The 18460-nt window shown below is 46.1% G+C and overlaps 1 protein-coding gene across 2 annotated transcripts in view; it reads left to right on the top strand.

Moving 5' to 3' along the window:
• The window catches only part of SEC23IP (SEC23 interacting protein), a 108252-nt gene that overhangs the window by 13939 nt on the left and 75853 nt on the right, over positions 1-18460 (top strand). For both annotated transcript variants that reach the window (XM_030202608.1, XM_030202607.1), the window contains exons 2-8: positions 3862-4370; positions 6786-6999; positions 11966-12159; positions 13143-13232; positions 13728-13848; positions 14616-14705; positions 17156-17297. In XM_030202608.1, the coding sequence (XP_030058468.1) occupies positions 3862-4370; positions 6786-6999; positions 11966-12159; positions 13143-13232; positions 13728-13848; positions 14616-14705; positions 17156-17297 (1360 nt within the window). The remainder of the gene's footprint in view (positions 1-3861; positions 4371-6785; positions 7000-11965; positions 12160-13142; positions 13233-13727; positions 13849-14615; positions 14706-17155; positions 17298-18460) is intronic.

The raw sequence follows: 18460 nt of genomic DNA, 5'->3' as shown, positions 1-18460 counted from the left end.
TTTATACTTTAATAAAAAGATTTAAATGTAAAATAATTGTTCGAGGCTTCTGCAGATGAGGACAGAGCCCATGGGGATGAGGTGGGGATGGAGACAGGGCATATGTAGACAGAACCTGCGGGGATGGGGTGGGGACAGAGACAGAACCCACGGGGCGGGGACAGGGACAAATGTCATTCTCTATTGGCAAGAAATTTATCAGGTTAAGGACTAATTTTACCTTTTGGCATTCCTGGAGTGGAGTTGTTACTTAATAATAGGATCACATAAAACACAGTCCTGTCCTTATGTGGTTCTTCGTAACTAGTTAAGAGCCAAAATGTTGTACTTAACTAGCTATGTTTTTGCTAGTCCTTTTGTACCTGGAAATTCAGTGCCGGAGCCCAGATGTGTACCTGGAAATTCAATACTGGACCAACGCCAGCAAGGTCAACAAAATGCTGAATATTGGGCCCTGTTGGTAAAAAATATACAGGCACATAAAATCAAATCCTGAAAAATGAGCAAACATAAAAAAAGAAATCTGCACTGTACAAGACTCAATTATATGTATCTGACTTAAAACAATTCTCAGAAAGCTACGTTTCCAGCTTCTTTGGGGAGATGGGTGCAAGAGAAACACATAATGGAATTCTGTCCTCAACCATAAAGAAGGTAATGGATTCCAAAGAAGTCCTTGCAGGGACTTTCCCAGCTTGACTGCTGGTTGACAATCTCGTGCAGAAGGAAACTTGAACCTGCAATCGGCCACTGAGCGTAGATCTTGTAGGGGAATGTAAAGCTTGGTCCTACTTTGGAGTTAAACCTCACTACTACTTAACATTTCTAGAGCGTTACTAGGGTTACGCAGCTCTGTACAAAATAAACAAGGACGGTCCCTGCTCAAATGAGCTTACAATCTAAAGAACGAAATGTCAAGTTGGGCAGTCTAGATTTCCTGGGTAGAGGTGTAGAGGTTAGGTGCCGAAGGCGACATTGAAGAGGTGGGCTTTAAGCAGAGATTTGAAGATGGGGAGGGAGGGGGCCTGACGTATGGGCTCGGGGAGTTTGTTCCACGCGTGGGGTGAGGCGAGGCAGAAAGGGCGGAGCCTGGAGTTGGCGGTGGTGGAGAAGGGTACTGAAAGGAGGGATTTGTCTTGAGAGCGGAGGTTACGGGTAGGAACGTAAGGGGAGATGAGGGTTGAGAGGTAAGGAGGGGCTGCAGATCGAGTACATTTGTAGGTTAGTAGCAGAAGCTTGAATTGAATGCGGTACCTGATCGGAAGCCAATGAAGTGACTTGAGGAGAGGGGTGATGTGAGTGTATCGGTTCAGGCGGAAGATAAGACGTGCAGCAGAGTTCTGAACGGACTGAAGGGGGGATAGGTGGCTAAGTGGGAGACCAGTGAGGAGTAGGTTGCAGTAGTCAAGACGAGAGGTAACGAGAGAGTGGATGAGAGTTCGGGTGGTGTGCTCAGAGAGGAAAGGGCGAATTTTGCTAATGTTATAGAGGAAGAAGCGACAGGTCTTGGTTATCTGCTGGATGTGCGCAGAGAAGGAGAGGGAGGAGTCGAAGATGACACCGAGGTTGCGGGCAGATGAGACGGGGATGATGAGGGTGTTATCAACTGAGATAGAGAGTGGAGGTAGAGGAGAAGTGGGTTTGGGTGGGAAGACAGGAAGTTCGGTCTTGGCCATGTTCAGTTTCAGGTGGCGGTTGGACATCCAGGCAGCAATGTCGGATAAGCAGGCCAATACTTTGGCTTGGGTTTCCGCAGTGATGTCAGGTGTGGAGAGATAAAGCTGGGTGTTGTCAGCATAAAGATGATACTGGAAGCCATGAGACAAGATCAGGGAGCCCAGGGAAGAGATGTAGATAGAGAAAAGAAGGGGTCCAAGGACAGAACCCTGAGGGACTCCAAACAGCGAGCGGGATAGGGGTGGAGGAAGAGCCATGAGAGTGTACTCTGAAGGTACGATGGGAGAGATAAGAGGAGAACCAGGAGAGGACAGAGCCCTGGAACCCAAAAGAGGACAGTGTGTCAAGAAGTAAGTTGTGATTGACAGTGTCAAAAGCGGCGGATAGGTCGAGGAGAATGAGGATGGAGTAATGACCTTTGGATTTGGCGAGGAAAGGTCATTACAGACTTTGGATAATGCCGTTTTTGTCGAGTGAAGTGGGCGAAAGCCAGATTGAAGCGGCGCGTTCAAGTATTTTGGAGAGGAAGGGTAGGAGGGAGATGGGGCAGTAGTTGGAGGGACAGGTAGGGTCAAGTGAAGGTTTTATTGAGGAGAGGTGTGACAACAGCATGCTTGAAGGTGTCAGGGACAGTTGCAGTGGAGAGAGAGAGGTTGAGGATATGACAGATGGGAGGGGTGATAGTAGGAGAGATGGTGATAAGTAAGTTGGTGGGGATGGGGTCTGAGGAACAGGTGGTGCATTTCGAGGAGGAGAGAAGATGGGCAGTTTCCTCTTCGGTGATATCAGGAAAAGTGGAGAAGGAGGCCTTAGTTCTCAGTTTTTAACTCCACTAGTAGAGGAATTGGTAAGCAGTGTAGTTGACTCAAAATCAGTGTCTCCCTTTTTCATCTTTTCCTTCCTGTAATCGCTTTAGTTTCAGTGTTCCAAGTCAATACCCTCACATTTCTTAGGCATCTCTAGATCGGAGAGTATGACCGCTGAAATTCCTGTCTCTAGCCATCACTCAATAGAAAAGAGCAAATATGTCGGACGTGGAAATTTTCTCACCCCCGCAGACACGTAACTGTAGAAAGGACAGAATCGATGATCAACCAGGGGTTTTACTTAAACTCCTATACACATGTTGAGAAGTGGATACAGATTGATTGGGGAGGAAGGGGGTGATTTATGGTTCTGTGAACCGATTGCTACTTCAATACTTACCAACTGTTATCGGTTGTTCAGTGATCTCTTTGATGAGTGTTGTATTGTTGCATATATTTTCTATGATTTAAGCTTCAATGAAAAACAATAAAAAAAGAGAAGTGGATACGAGTTAACAGGTTTAAAACTGATCCCCCCCCTCCCCACACTGTTACGGCTTGGGGGGGGGGGGTCTCCATAAATTGATGCAGTACTAATGCTTATCCACTTATTCCCAACCTTAAGTTTTAGCATGGTTTGTTACTTCCCCTTAGCACTGAATCTCATCTCCCACCCTTGGATCTTTACCAAAAGGGCTGTAGTGATCTGAGGTGACGTGCCACACTTCTTTTAACTATCCTCTGGGCCCTACCCCATGCCCAACGTTTCTTCGCAGCTGCCATTTTGGAAAAATGGTGGCACTTAACATCTAGCAGTACATGAACTTGCCTTACTGAGTTGGATCCCATGTTCATCTCTCCCACATCTGTCTGACTGTGGCAAACAGCGGGGGCTTTAGAGGGATTCAGTAAGAAACAGGGTGACACAGAATTGTTCACCCCACCTTGAGACCCTCCTCGATCCCAGCGATAGTGGTTCAGTGGCAACATTTAAATAGTTTTGGATAAATCATTAGCTCTGTTAGGCTATTTGTCCCACAATACTGAGACAATAAGTAGAGGTATTTTGTTTGGTTTGATCTTCTCCTATCATTGTCGTGACCTTGTTTTTGTAATACTTTCACCATTCCTCTCAGGAGTTTTATGCACTTCAGTCAAGTCTCTCGTTTTGCAGCCTCATCCGTTGCCTTTCTCATTATAACTGACATTCAGAACTTTCTTCATTCAGCTAAACAGTAACTTTTTTTTTTTTAACTAAAGTGCTTTAGAAGTCTGCATGCAGCCATCTCTGGTGTGCATGGTCTGGGCTGACAGACGAGGGTTATTTCTTTTGCAGTCCCTCATAGTCTTAGTTGTTTTTTTTTTTTGTCTCTTACAGATGATTCGACAGAGGTTGGGGAGGAGGACAGCTTCCTGGGTCAGACTTCTGCTAACACCAGTCAACCACAAACCTTCAGCTACTTCTCCTCCCAGGTGTCCAGCACCAGCAGTGATCCATTTGCGAACATTGGCCAGGCATCTCTATCCGCAGCAGCAGGACCTGTGAGGGGTCTAGGGCTCTTCTCCAAGCCTGCCACCACCGGACCACAGAATGGGCAGAGTGTGTTCTCGACCCCGGTCCCAAAGGCACAGCCCATGCATGCCGTACCTCCTGCCTCTCAGTTTGGGACTGGACCTTACCAGATGCCTCCGCAGAACTGCCCTGCACCTGCGGCATCGCAGCAGGGATACAACCCATACCGTCACAACACCCTGAGCAGCAGAGCAAACCCTTATATCACTCCACCTCAGTTACAACAAGGGCAGAGTCTCGGCAGTCCCCTGCAGCCCCAGTCCTCTGCACCTCCGACACACATGTACCCTAGTGTCTCGATGGCAGAGTCACTAGTAAGTATCTGCTCCTGCTAGCCCTGCTTTCTGGTTCTTATTCTTGGGGAGAATAATAATGAAGCTGGGCCTGCAAGTTCATTTTCAAAGAGAACGTCCCTACTGAAGGGCAGGTCTTTCCTCTTCCTGTGACTGATCTTGGGTTGTTGTAAGTTCTAGTGGCCAATTCTTTACTTTTTAAACAATTTCCCATAGCTGTCCACGGTTTGAACTTGCATGTACAGGTTTTTGAGCTCCTGGGCATCTTTGCTACTTCTCAGGTTGGTTCTGGAAAGCTGTTAGCAGAGTTTGAGTAATGATGTGGCCTAAGAAGGAACACTGCAGCTTCTGCCTCAAGGCCAGAATTTAGAGGCATGCTGTGTAGCATGTGTTTAAGTATGACCCATGTTTGAGCAAGTGAGCTGAGTGTGCTGCCTGCTGTTATCCATCATATAAAGTAGTGGAGAGATTGTCCTTTTCCACGGTGCTCCACATATACTGTATTATGCTAGCAGCAGTCTGATGAGGATAGAGTAAAATTGGGAGGGTGTATGCAGAAGTCATCTCCAGGTCTATATAACTCCCCGAGGCAGCGTTTTTTTGACAAGAGGATCGCTGTGGAGCCCAGATAAAAGAGCCACACAGCAAGTTAAGGTGATTGAGAATAATATGTATTGTGTCGGTTGGGGGTTCAGCTCACAGGTGAGGGAGAAAATAAACACAAGCTACTCCTTGGATGTAAGAATGTCTTCCTGTGGCCTGCTTCTGCGTGATCACGGCATACAGTGCTGTCCCTCAGCAAGTTAGCACACTACTTGACTCTGGTCTGGTTCCCCAGAGTTCTCAGTACAGCTACAACATATACTGGGTCAGGCCAGTGGTCCATCTAGCTTGGTATTCTATTTTCCTGCAGTGGCCAATCCAGTTCACAAGTACTTGGCAGAAGCCACCTTGCGTCAGGCCAGGTCAGACAGACAAGTCTTCAAGGTTCCAGACGGCAGGGTTGCCAGCTGGGAAAAATTTTCCCAGCCCCAAACCAGCCGTAAACCCGCCCAAAAACCGCCTGTAGCCAATCCCCGTCTCCTGCGTCACCTAACCCCGCCCCCGCGTCACTAACCCTGCCTTCCACGTCACTAGCCACGCCCCCTACGTCATCCCTGATGTCAACCCCGCCCCTGAAAGGCTTCTATTGGTCCAATTTGGACCAATAGAAGCCCCGGAAAAGCTTCTATTAGACCAATAGAAGCCCCGGAAAAGCGTCTATTGGACCAAATTCGACCAGTAGAAGCCCTGGAAAAAAACGCCGAACTTGCACAGTGGCGACAGGAAAACCGCCCAAAAAACTGCGGCCGGCGAAATTTTCCCGCCGCTGCTGACGAAAACCCGCCCAATTGGGCGGTAAAACCGCCCACCTGGCAACCCTGCCAGACGGGTGGTGGAGGCATATTCAGTGGGCCTTTGCCGCATCCCTCTGGGCCTAACCTAGGTGCACCCTAAACGTTTATACTTCCTGAGCCATTCCCTCCCAGCTCCACCCCTCCGTGTCACTTCCACCCCCCCCCCCCCCAAGTGGCTCTGACACTGTGAGGAGCATCTTTAAGGGGGAGCAGTAGTGGTCTATTGACTGCCGACCGAGAAACACTGACCATCTTTGAAGACCTATAACTAGGTATGTTTAAGAGGAAGATCTGCGCTCACATTTTCAGGTTGTGTTTGAGATTTTGTTTTCAAGTCCTAGTATAACATTTTGAACAATAGGAAGGTTCTTTTTATGCTGATGATTGATCATGTAGACAGGAGCTGCTGGCCTTACGGAATTTAAAGGGGGTTTGGACAGATTCCTGAGGGAAAAGTCCATTGAACATTATTTAAAAAATTTGGGGGGGGGGGGGGGGGCGGAGTTTGCCGGGTTCTTGAATCCTGGATTGGCCGCTGTCGGAGACAGGATGCTGGGCTTGATGGACCCTTGGTCTTTTCCCAGTATGGTGGTGCTTATGTACTTATGTAGATATTAACCTTATGAGTTCTAAGGCTTTTTCCTTCCTTTAGTTATCTGTGAAGCACAGTTTGAATGGTGATTTATTCATGTGTTATTTTGTTTTCAAACCGTGCCACATGTTAGTAGGAATCTCCTACCCTCAGACCCCTTTTCAGCTTACACATGTTCTATAGGTTTTCAGCCCAGCCTTGAGAATAAGAGACAAGAAGTTGTACAAATTGATGAAACCTGAGCAATGTAGGTTTTGTACTTTCTGAAACCTTTCTGCTTTTGGCGTTTGGTGCATTGTGTGTAGTCAGCTGTCACCACCTTGTGAGGCGGCTCTGTGGAGGGTTAAAGCATCTGGTTAAGGGAATAGTATGGCTACATCTGTGACATATTCTTTCACCTTAGAATTTTAGTGCTGAATGTTGTTAAATGCCTTTTTTCTTATTTAGCCTTCTGAAGGACCTCCTTTGTTACCCCCACCTATGCAATCCCCACCTGGATCTCAGCCAGCAGGACTAGTACAAGCACCGCCTTACTTCATCCAGAACCAGTATGAGCCAGTCCAGCCCCACTGGTTTTACTGCAAACAAGTGGAGTGTAAGCAGATCTGGTTGCCATTCAGTGTCCTTGATTCAGAGGGTCTGGAGAGACTTTTCAACTCTGGTAAGTGTCAGAATTCATACTTTCTCCAGCACTGAACTGATGTACCTGAAAGAAATTTAATTCCTGTATGTGGGGTACTTAGTAATGCTGAAGAGATTGGAGAAGGGGTTCTCAATTCCCCTTGCAGCCTTGCTTTCTCTAGGTTTTTAATGTAAATCCCTCCTTTTGGTTCTTGGGGATTGTTGATAGTCTAGCACAACCTCTTTTAGTCATTGGGCTGTCACTTGTGCATTTGTTGGGTGTTTACTATTCCTGGCTCAGGCTTTCAAATTTTAAGTAAAAATGCAACTTCAGGTGAGATTTTCAATATCGTGGACCAGACCAGTCTAAACACATAGGTTGTGCTCACCTGCCAGCAGATGGAGCCAGATTATATAGGGCATTATGCAGCCTAGTGCTGCTCATTTTTTCTCTGTCTCCAGCATATAGTAGATGCAGCTGTGTTTGGAGGACTCTGCACTATACTCCTAAGCCTGGCTGGAGAACTTGTCGTATTGAGAGTAGGCAGATGGGAGGACCATGGCCCTAAGGAGTCTTTGTTGCTAGCCTCCTGGGGAGATACCTGGAGGAGTCCAGGTCCTTCTCATGGCAGACCCCAGTCTAATGCTTTCTATTTTTCTTGTGTAGCTTTCCTGACCCCCTCCCTTCTTTTCCATCCCTGCCACCCCATTTTATCTTAAAAAACAAAACAAAACGGGGAACTTCATTTTAAGGCATTTTGTTTTAAGGACCAAAATAGGCCTCAAGGCTGCCATTGAGCAAGAGTTAGATGGGTAGCTGAGAGGTACAGCCCTGCAGATAGCAGCCTAGTAATAAGCAGGAGGCAGCTGCTCCAGTCTATTTGGGTTGCTGAGAGTGAGCCTGTGTCTGTGCATGCTGGGAGTGATGCTTCAGCATTTGTTAGCAGTGGTCTGACTCCCTGAGATCTGGGCTGGAGGTACAGTGCTGTTGATAGTGGTGGAGCAGTAAGTAGGAATCAGCTACTGCAGACAGGTGTGTGCTAGGAGTGGCACCTCAGCACATATCAGGATTGCTGGGAGATGCAGGGCCTTGTGTATCGATACTGCTGCTGCAGGGTATATCGAGAGAGGAGAAAAAAAACCTGTGTGTGTGCTATGAGCAGCACTTCAGTGTTTTCTTGCAGCAGCTGAGATCCAGGGCAGCAATGTGTCTGATGATATGTCAATAATGCTGGATTTCTCATTTTCTGATCTGGCAGATAGTCCAGTGAGCTCATGGAGGATGATACCTCAGTTGTAATATCCCCATAAAATAAGCTGTGACACTGGTTCACTGCTGCGTGAAGCATGGTTCCTCCTTCCCCTTCAGTCTTCCCTGGAGATTGATGAGATAGAACCGGGAGCCCCTCAACCAGGAAGGAGGAGACAGGCCTGGGAACCTCTCAATCAGGAAAGGGGGGCATCGCCAAGTGGCGATCGATGATCCTTCAGACCAGAAAGACGGGTATCCCTAAAACCAACCCTGAGAGTGAAACACAGAAATGAAAACAGAATATATTCCCATCTGCGAGATGGAAGTAATAAAAGTGTAAGCTGAAATATTTGGCCAAATTATTCTGTTAAATAAACCACCTTCAAAGTTTCTATAATGCCATATTGGCTTTGTACTAGCAGGAGGAAAGAAAACTGAGGGCCAGATGTACTAAACTTAACGAGCCATTAACGAGCAAGTAGTAAACCCTGGTATGCACTAAATACTTTTTTCCGACGACGGTAACAGCTAACGAAAACGGAATGCAGATGAGAAAATTGTCTAGAAACCCCTATTGTGGTGAGATGCACTAACCTTTTCCGATTGCCTTAACGCAGGAAAACGGTGGAAAATCTAACGAGAGGTCTGCACCTCTCGGGTCTGCGCGGGATTGGAAAACTTCATAAAATGTTAAAAAAAAAAAAAAACGGGGGGGGGGGGGGGGGGGGGCAAAACAGCCAAGTACTCATCAGGAGCGTCCTTTATGGACGTTCTTCACTATATTAAAAAAGAAAAAAAAGAAATCAGACAGGCTTCTATGCTGGAGGCTCTTTTTTGGGCCCCGGAATAATAAAAACGTTTTTTTTGGCAGTGCTTCACTCAGCTGAGAGACCAGGAAGTCTCTGAGCCAATCACAGCGCGTTTAGCTCAGCTGAACGCGTTGTGATTGGCTCAAGGACTTCCAAGTCTCAGCTGAGCGAAGCACTGCCAAAAAAGACGTTTTTATTATTAAGGGGGCCAAAAAGGACTTTTTTTTTTATTTGGATGGTTGCCCATTTTGGCCGCCTTCCCCCTTTGCAATAATAAAAACGTCTTTTTTGGCAGTGCTTCACTCAGCTGAGACCTGGAAGTCTCTGAGTCAATCACAATGCGTTCAGCTGAGCTAAACGCACTGTGATTGGCTCAGAGACTTCCAGGTCTCTCAGCTGAGTGAAGCAAGACGTTTGAGCTGCAAAGAAGTTGCAGGAGATGTTTCGTTTTGTTTTTTTTTTTTCTTTGCAGCTCGTCCCGGCAGGCAGCAACTGCCTGGGGGGAGCTAACCATGCTTTTGGGACTTTTGAAAGGCTTTGAAACGGATCGGATGAGTTTTTTGTTGTTTTTTGAGTGAAGGACGTCCATTAAGGACGTCCTTGGCATGCGCAGAGCAGCCAGCATAACGCTTGGTTGCTCTGCGCATGGTCGACTGGCCGAGTGTTTACCGATAGAATAGCGATTGCAAGTGAGCTACAACGAGCAGCTCATTTGCATTCCCTTTCCTTAATGCATGCCTGTTCCTTACCGATTCGCTAAGGGAATCGGTAAGGGAAGGGCTCTAACGATTTTTTAGTGCATCTTCCCCTGAGGCGCTGAAGGGACCACAGAGAAGACGCAGCCACACACAGCACCGTAGTTATGCTATCCAGCCTTTCTGAGGCTGGTGACTTTTGTCTCCAACAGCGTTAAGCTATCCCAAATGCATTCCATTTGTTACCCTGTTTATCACAGGCTCCCCGGGCTTATTTAGGGAACCCGAATACTCCCATTGACTGGCCTCCCCCTCACGTCGCTGCCTTTCCAATTTGGCCTTTTGAACTGTCACTCGTTGAGCTCAAAAACAGTTCTGCTATATGATTTGGTTTCCCATTATCATTTTGATATCTTTTGCCTTACTGAGACGTGGCTCCGGGACAGGGAGGAATTTTATTTCTATCAATGTCTACCTCTAAATTACTTAACGTTTCACTCTGCTACGTTATCTAAAAAAAAGGGGGTGGTTTGGTAATCTGTCTCTCTCCTATTACCCCAGCGACAGAGCATCCTACTACTGACTCAGTACTCTGAGATTCTAGGTTTGAAGATAACCGTTCCATTACATTACTTGTTTGCTACCTTCCACCAAATCCTACAAGACATGCTTGGTACACTTTCATGCAGACTTTGGCAGATGCAGCCACTCGTTTTCCCAACCTTATCACTGGTGACTTAACATTCATATAGATGAGGCCCATGCCCCAAGATCAACCATATTTCAGTCTTTTTTAAGTGATCTACATTTTACTCAATTTTGTGCATATTCCAACACATACTGCAGGCATACACTCAACCTTAGTCTCTCGCACAGCGGCGTACCAAGGTGCACGCCGCTGGGGGGGGTGCCGTGGCGCGCGCTTGCTGCGCGAGTTCGCTAACTTCTCTCGTTCGCTGCAGCTCCTTCTGTCCCGGAACAGGTTACACCCTGTTCCGGGGCAGAGGGAGCTGCAGCGAACGAGCAAAGTTAGAAAACTGGCAGCAGGCGCGCGCTGCGGCATACACCCGGGGAGGGGGTGTCTTTCGCCGGGGGGGGGGGGGGGCGCCGTCCCGGGTGTCCGCCCCCCCTAGGAACGCCACTGCTCTTGCACAATGATATCTCGTTTCCTCTATCTTTTTTGTCATTGCGTACTATTGCGCTTCCTTGGGCTTATCATTTTTTGCTTACTTCTGTCATGCAAATGACGTGTGTCCCCTTCAGGCCTCTATAAAGAATTGTACCTCTGCACAATTTATTAAGCATGGCCTGATAACTTCCCAACCGCTAATTATGACCCAGCAATTTTCTTGATCTTCCACTGGAAGAATCTGCCACACAGTGGACATAACCCACAAGTCTCTGGGTTGATCTGTTGGGACTAATGGAAAGAAAATTATCAGGTAAGAACTGATTTTTCCTTCTGTGCATGTTGGTATATATTTGTGTACAAATGTGCAGCCAAATGTTTTAGTCCAGAGACATCTAACATGCCAACCACTTGACCTCGTGACCCAATTTAAGTTTAGTAAAAATATTTAACCAAATTTAGTAGTGAGCTACTTGTAGGGTATGAAGTCACAATTTCAGAAGAGTCATAGGTTTTGATGAATAGGAACTATTTCGGTGGTTCCCAAACCTGGTCCTAGAAGCACCCCAGCCATTCAGGTTTTCGGGATACCCACAATGAATATGCATGAGAGATTTGCATACACTCTCTCCACTGCACGCAAATTTCTCTCATGAATATTCATTGTGGATATCCTGAAACCCTGACTGGCTGGGGTGCCTTCAGGACCAGTTGTGGGAACCACTGAACTATGTTATAAAAGGCTTCAGTATTTACATGACCACATGGAGGGGTAGCCTAGTTGTTAGAGCACCAGGCTGAGAGCCAAGGTTCAAATCCTGCTTCTCCTACTCTGTTTCCTTGTGACCTTGGGTAAGTGAATTCATCCTGCATTGCCTCAGGTACTACTTAGATTGCGTAAACCTGCCTGGATAGGGACATAACTTGTGTAACTGAATTTATTACTCACCTTGAGCTCTGATTTGGAAAGGCAAGTATTTAAATCTCAAATCCAAATATGTACTTTTGATCGTATGGCCTGCTGCTGAACTGAATGCCCCTGTTCTGTTCTTGATCTTGCCACAAGTTTCAGCTGTATAGATAAACCCTGTTTTTTGTTTTGTTTTTGTTTCCTTTCTTAGTTCAGCCAGATCCGGAGAGCGTTATTATCAGTACTGATGGAGGGCGATATGATGTGTACCTATACGACCGCTGCAGGAAGGCAGTGTACTGGGAAGAGGAGACATCTGAGGTCCGGAGATGCACCTGGTTCTACAAGGGGGACACAGACAGCAGATTCGTTCCTTACAGTGAGGAGTTTGGTGAAAAGCTAGAGGTGTGCGTTTCTTTATATCCTTCACAGCAGAATAATTTGTGTCTCATTGGAGTAACATAGTAGATGACGGCAGAAAAAAGACCTGCATAGTCCATCCAGTCTGCCCAAGACAAACTCATATGTGTATACCTTACCTTGAATTTGTACCTGTCCTTTTCAGGGCATGGACCATATAAGTCTGCCCAGCAGTATTTCCCGCCTCCCAACCACCAGTCCCGCCTCCCATCACCGGCTCTGGTACAGACCGTATAAGTCTGCCCTCCCCTATCCTAGCCTCCCAACCACCACCCCCTCTTCCCCCAACTGCTCCGCCACCCAATTTCAGCTAAGCTTCTGAGGATCCCTTCCTTCTGCACAGGATTCCTCTATGCATATCCCATGCAGAAGGAATGGATCCTCATTGGAGTATAAAGTAAGAATTGCATTGCTGCATTATGGAGTCTAGGACAGCATGATTTCACTGGGTAGTGTGCTACATAGAAGATAGGTCCATGTGAAAGTCCTACTATAACTTGGCAGGTTCATCATGTCACACAGCAACAAACGGAACAAATTTCCAGAACTCTCTGAAAAACTAAGCATCTTTTCTGCTCATGTGCAAGACTTCATGTGTTATACCAGCCCCACAGCTTCCCTCTTTACGATCTCTTTTTTTAAAAATTTATTTTTCTGTAAGCCTGGTTTGACATTTTCCAGCAAGTTTTGTGAAGCCTCGAGTTGAGCAATGCAACATCACATGTTCGTAAATGGGTGTTGTGACGAAACACCTAGCCACCCGCTTGGGTTTACCCTGCGGCCACTTATAGGGTCTATCCCCAGCACAGCTCAGGTCAGCCTGCACCTGTCGCTTGTGCTCTACACTAGCACCTTCCTCCCACCATCTGGGACACTGCCGCCTCTGGGAGAGTCTCCCGCTTAGATACAACCAGGTTTATAAATTTTGAAAATCATAAAATTATTGAAATATTTTGTATCCTGTTCAGGCTGAGTATAAGAAGGCTGTAACCAGCAACCAGTGGCACAGACGACTTGAGTTCCCTGGTGGAGAAACCATTGTTATGCATAATCCCAAGGTAATAGTCCCTCTTCCTCTGTGCTTCAGTTTATGTGCAGACCCCTTCTGTTTGGAGAGCTCTCGTGCAGTTCCTTATGAATAAGTTAGCTGGAGGTGTACGAACAGATATTTATTTCACAAGTTTACTTTTGCATTTAACACTTTATAAGTCTACTTTGTACATACCTTTCTCCTCTGCTTTGAAAAAGGGAAGGCAGACGTAATTCCATGAGTGGCAAGAGTGGCTTGTCATACATAGAAATTGAAACAGACAAAGACCATATGGTTTATCATTGTGTCCATCCCTGCCATCTGCTATCCCTTCCTCTCCCTTAGGAATTAAGAACAGTTACTTATGAAGGTGAAACAGTACTGAAAGGTTGTGCATGCGAAGGTAGCCTTGGCTGAAGCTAGGCTAATAGAATCTCTTTTATGTAGGGAATCGAGAGGGAGGATGATCAAGTTTTATGGGTTTTTAATGAAGAAATGTGTGTGTGTGTGTATTTGGTTTCAGGTGATCGTGCAGTTCCAACCATCAGCCATCCCAGACGAATGGGGTACCACACAGGATGGGCAGGCCCGTCCCCGAGTAGTAAAACGTGGTATTGATGATGAACACGATGATATTCCTGATGGTATGTGGCAGGGGTGGGGGGCAAGGAGGAAACTTGCCTCAAAAAGTCAACATGAGATCCCTAAGCTAAGCAGACTAATGACAATGTTTGCTGTCCTGAGATATGGTGCCTGTTGCAGGCTTAGATGTCTCCTTATGCCTCTGTGTGTGTGATAAGTTAGGAAAAGCTACTACTACTACTACTTAACATTTCTAGAGCGCTACTAGGGTTACGCAGCGCTGTACAATTTAACAAAGAGAGACAGTCCCTGCTCAAAGAGCTTACAATCTAATAGACAAGTGAACGGTCGGTCCGATAGGGGCAGTCAAATTGGGGCAGTCTGGATTCACTGAACGGTAAGGGTTAGGTGCCGAACGCAGCATTGAAGAGGTGGGCTTTAAGCAAAGACTTGAAGACGGGCAGGGAGGGGGCTTGGCGTAAGGGTTCAGGAAGGAAGGAAGCTGTATCAGAGGCTCTTAGGAGCATTGTGTGATACAGCGATATATTTCTCACATCTATGTGCAGTGACATGAAACTCTTAAGGAGCACTGATATGTGTGACATAGCACTGTACCATGCTGTATCAGAGGCTCTGGTGGTGCACCATGGCACTGTACCTTCTTCGTGTGTGATAGGATGTCAGAAGCTCTCTGAGAGCGTGGATGCCTGTGACGCAGCACTATATCCCTATGTATGCAACAGGATATCAGAAGCTGTTTTAGGATTTCTCAGGAAATGCTGATGAACGTGGCTTACCTTGTGATCACTTTGTTCTTAATATTTGGTAGGTGAGATGCCTCTGGTTGATCATTTAGTCTTCATGGTTCACGGTATTGGTCCTGTGTGTGATCTGCGCTTCAGGAGCATTGTAGAATGCGGTAAGTAAAATAGTTCTGTATTTTTTTGTGGCCTGGTCCTGTATCTGTTCTCCCTCTGACAGCTGCTGTAGACATCTCTGTCAATATGGCTTCCCTATTCACCCTGGCTGTTGTTAATTCTTTCTTTGTTTTGGTTTCTGTGCTTGTTCAGTTCTGTTGGACCCCTCTCTGGCTGTAGCTGTCCAGCTTGGAACATAAGTTAAGCTGTGCTAATGCACCAAGCTTGGCTTCCTCTCTTGAACAGTGGTCACCCAGGCCACAGGTACTTGGGCAGATCCCAAAAGTAGATCAAATTTCTCAAAACTTTACCAAGTCTATCTGCCTAATAATTTTATATGGAATTTCTCTTTAAGAACCTTTCTTGAACCCTGCTGCATTAGTCACCTCAACCATGTCCTCTGATAACAAATCCCACAGTTTTATTATGCACTATGTGAAAAAATACTTTCCATAGTGTCCTCATCGGTTAAGTCCAGAACTTGTGGATGTTGTGTCCATCAACCAGCAGGTGGAGATAAAGAATACAGAATTGTGTACTGTGTAGGCACTGGGCAGTTGTAGCAGTTCAGCATTTTTCTGTCTCCTGCAGGTGAAAGATGGCTCTATGCAGCTTGTGGATGGGTTCCCTGAGGCTTGCTCTTGGACCACTTAGTAAACTGATTATCAGTAGAGCAAGGGGAATGGTTATACTGAGTGACCATAACTTAAAAATGGCATGCTGGAGAAGTCTGGCATGGTTCCTCCTCCCTCACTTCCCCTCCTTCATTATGAACTGGTCAATGAGATCTTTAAAAAAAAAAAAAAATTATAGGACAGAGTTTTTTTTTTCACACAGGGGGAGTTGTGAATTCTGGGCAAAGAAATCTTTATGGTAAAACTGTTTTAATTTACTTCCGCTCTCTTTGAACCCTTCCCAGTGGAGGCCAGGAATAAGATTCTGTTTCTCCAGCTCTCAACCTGCCCTACCAGGAATTATTTTTTCTGTGGCAAATTAATTTTGTGATTGGCAGAGTTTTTATTTTCAGTGTCTCCCCTCCCGCCCTTAATAGGAGTGGTAGCAGAATGTATAAAACGCTTCTGCTGCAGTTTGCCTTTGGGCAGTGTGCTTCATGCCGCTCATCATCATTTTGTGAGCTGGAACAGGGAGAAAACTTTGGGGAGTGTGCGGGATGAGGGAGTTTTCAGCTACTTCAGCACCTCCCCGTGATCCTCTCTCACAGAAATTGTGAAATGGTGACCATTTTGCTTCCCTGCCCCTTCTTCAGCTGTGTTATTTAACAAGATGCATAAATTGTGGTGCTACCTACTCTCTTCCCTAGACTGCACCACAAGCAGGTTTTCTAAAGGTATACGCCTGCTTGGCATGGTGCATATTCTTAAATGCTCAAGCCCCAAGGCCCCCTGGTAGGAGCTTAATCTAGAACAGAACCAAGGTGCCCTGTGGCCCCCTGGTTTGAGCTTATTCTAGAACAAATCCTAAGTGCCCCAAGGCCTCCTGGTAGGAGCTTAATCTAGAACAGAACCAAGGTGCCCCAAGGCCCCCTGGTAGGAGCTTAATCTAGAACAGAACCAAGGTGCCCTAAGGCCCCCTGGTAGGAGCTTAATCTAGAACAGAACCAAGGTGCCCTAAGGCCCCTTGGTAGAAGCTTAATCTAGAACAGAACCAAGGTGCCCTGAGGGCCCCCTGGTTGAGCTTATTCTAGAACAAATCCTAAGTGCCCCAAGGCCTCCTGGTAGGAGCTTAATCTAGAACAGAACCAAGGTGCCCCAAGGCCCCCTGGTAGGAGCTTAATCTAGAACAGAACCAAGGTGCCCTAAGGCCCCTTGGTAGGAGCTTAATCTAGAACAGAACCAAGGTGCCCTGAGGGCCCCCTGGTTGAGCTTATTCTAGAACAAATCCTAAGTGCCCCAAGGCCTCCTGGTAGGAGCTTAATCTAGAACAGAACCAAGGTGCCCCAAGGCCCCCTGGTAGGAGCTTAATCTAGAACAGAACCAAGGTGCCCTAAGGCCTCTTGGTAGGAGCTTAATCTAGAACAGAACCTAGGTGCCCCGAGGCCCCCTGATAGGATCTTATTCTAGAAGAGAACCTAGGTGCCCTGGTTCAGTTACAGCTGGTGTAAGTGGGCATCTAAATGTGGCAGGAAAGTATGTAGCTTACAATATACATATAAGTGTAAGTATTCTAAACATTTACTCACACTGTGCACAGGTAAAAGTGGCTGCCTAGGTTATAGAAATGCTCTTCACATGATCCCCACCACTGTTTACCCCTTGTACCTGGGCCTATGTCCCAGTAAGGACTAGATCTAAAGTAGTTTCTCCTCTCGTTCAGATAATCTGTGAAGCAGTATGGCACCAAAAGCTTCCTTTGCAGCATTAGTCACTGTGCTTCTGTGCTGATCTGGCTTTGATTGTATGTTGCTTTACTCAATATCCTTTTCTCTCTGAAGTGGATGATTTTAGGGCAGTCTCCCTGAAGTTACTTCGGACTCATTTTAAGAAGTCTTTGGAGGAGCGTAGGATCAGCCGTGTGGAATTCCTACCTGTGCATTGGCACAGTTCCCTGCATGGAGATGCTACGGGTGTTGACAGGTCAGTACATGTCAGCATGGCAGGGTCACGAATGTAGAGTATAACAGTTTGTGAGGCAGTAACACGAAGTAGAAAGTCTTTCCCCATTCCCTCCTTTGTCAGTGAAAAAGAAAAGCTTTGCATAGATGAATCTCATGGCCTGGAATGTTTTCTTATTTTTCTCTTAATGCCATTATTTAAAATAATTTAGTGCTGAATAAATATTTTTCTTTTGCCACATTGGTTGGACACGTGGTGATAACTTCATCTCCATTGAACCGTGTACATTGCGTGGCATATCTGTCTCTCTTCTGCTGCTCTTTTTCTCTTGGTAGATTGCTTCTTTTAATTTCACATTGCTTTATGGCAAATGGCCAAGAAGCAAACTGGCAACTTTAGGCAGTGCCTAGAGTAATCCCAGAAGATATCCCTTGCATAAGGACAAATATGAGGGTTTGGGTAAATAGCCATTATTTTGCCACAAGCATTTTGGACTTCCCAGGATAGATGGTCAGCCTGCCTGACCATTAAATGTAAGTGTAGCTCATAGCTACCCTGGAATCATGTTAAAAAGATCCAGGAAGTCACTTACCATTCCACTGGGTAGCCAGGTCACATTGAAGCTTTTACTTCTAACTTCCAGGTGCTGGGACTACTGAACCAAGCTCCTGCAAAAAGGACAGGTTTATTCTGACCCCTAAATCCCTTACTTCTCAAATTGACTGGCTTAGGTGAGAAACTACCTGATATTTTGTCCTAAATTTTTAAGGCTTGTTGCTTAATCAATTTAATTAGCACTGGGAAACCTCTCTTTCTGTCTTTCTTTCTTTCTGTTCCTGCCAAGCTCTGATAAAGGGGAGGGGCATTTTTACATAGCTGAAACTGCTAGAATTATTGGCAATATCTAGATTTATTTAAAAGGAAAGTTATTAAAAATCTAGGGCAGTTTTAAAAGTTAAATAAACTGTAAGGTCCTTGATCAGACACTACCATTTGGGTCCATTAAGCTAGAGAATTCCCTTGATAGCAGCACTTAGCTGACACTTTGGGACTTATAATCCCACCCACCCCAGGGTTGTCCACTCATTTATAGACAAACCAAACCTCAATAACTTTACTCCTCAGTCATACACAGGCAGTCTTGCAGGCTGATACTCCAACATAGTACACCTGTTCATACCCAT

This window comes from Microcaecilia unicolor, chromosome 5 (assembly GCF_901765095.1).
Source record: "Microcaecilia unicolor chromosome 5, aMicUni1.1, whole genome shotgun sequence".
NCBI classification, from domain to species: domain Eukaryota; kingdom Metazoa; phylum Chordata; class Amphibia; order Gymnophiona; family Siphonopidae; genus Microcaecilia; species Microcaecilia unicolor.
This window is presented reverse-complemented; position numbering and strand designations above follow the sequence as displayed.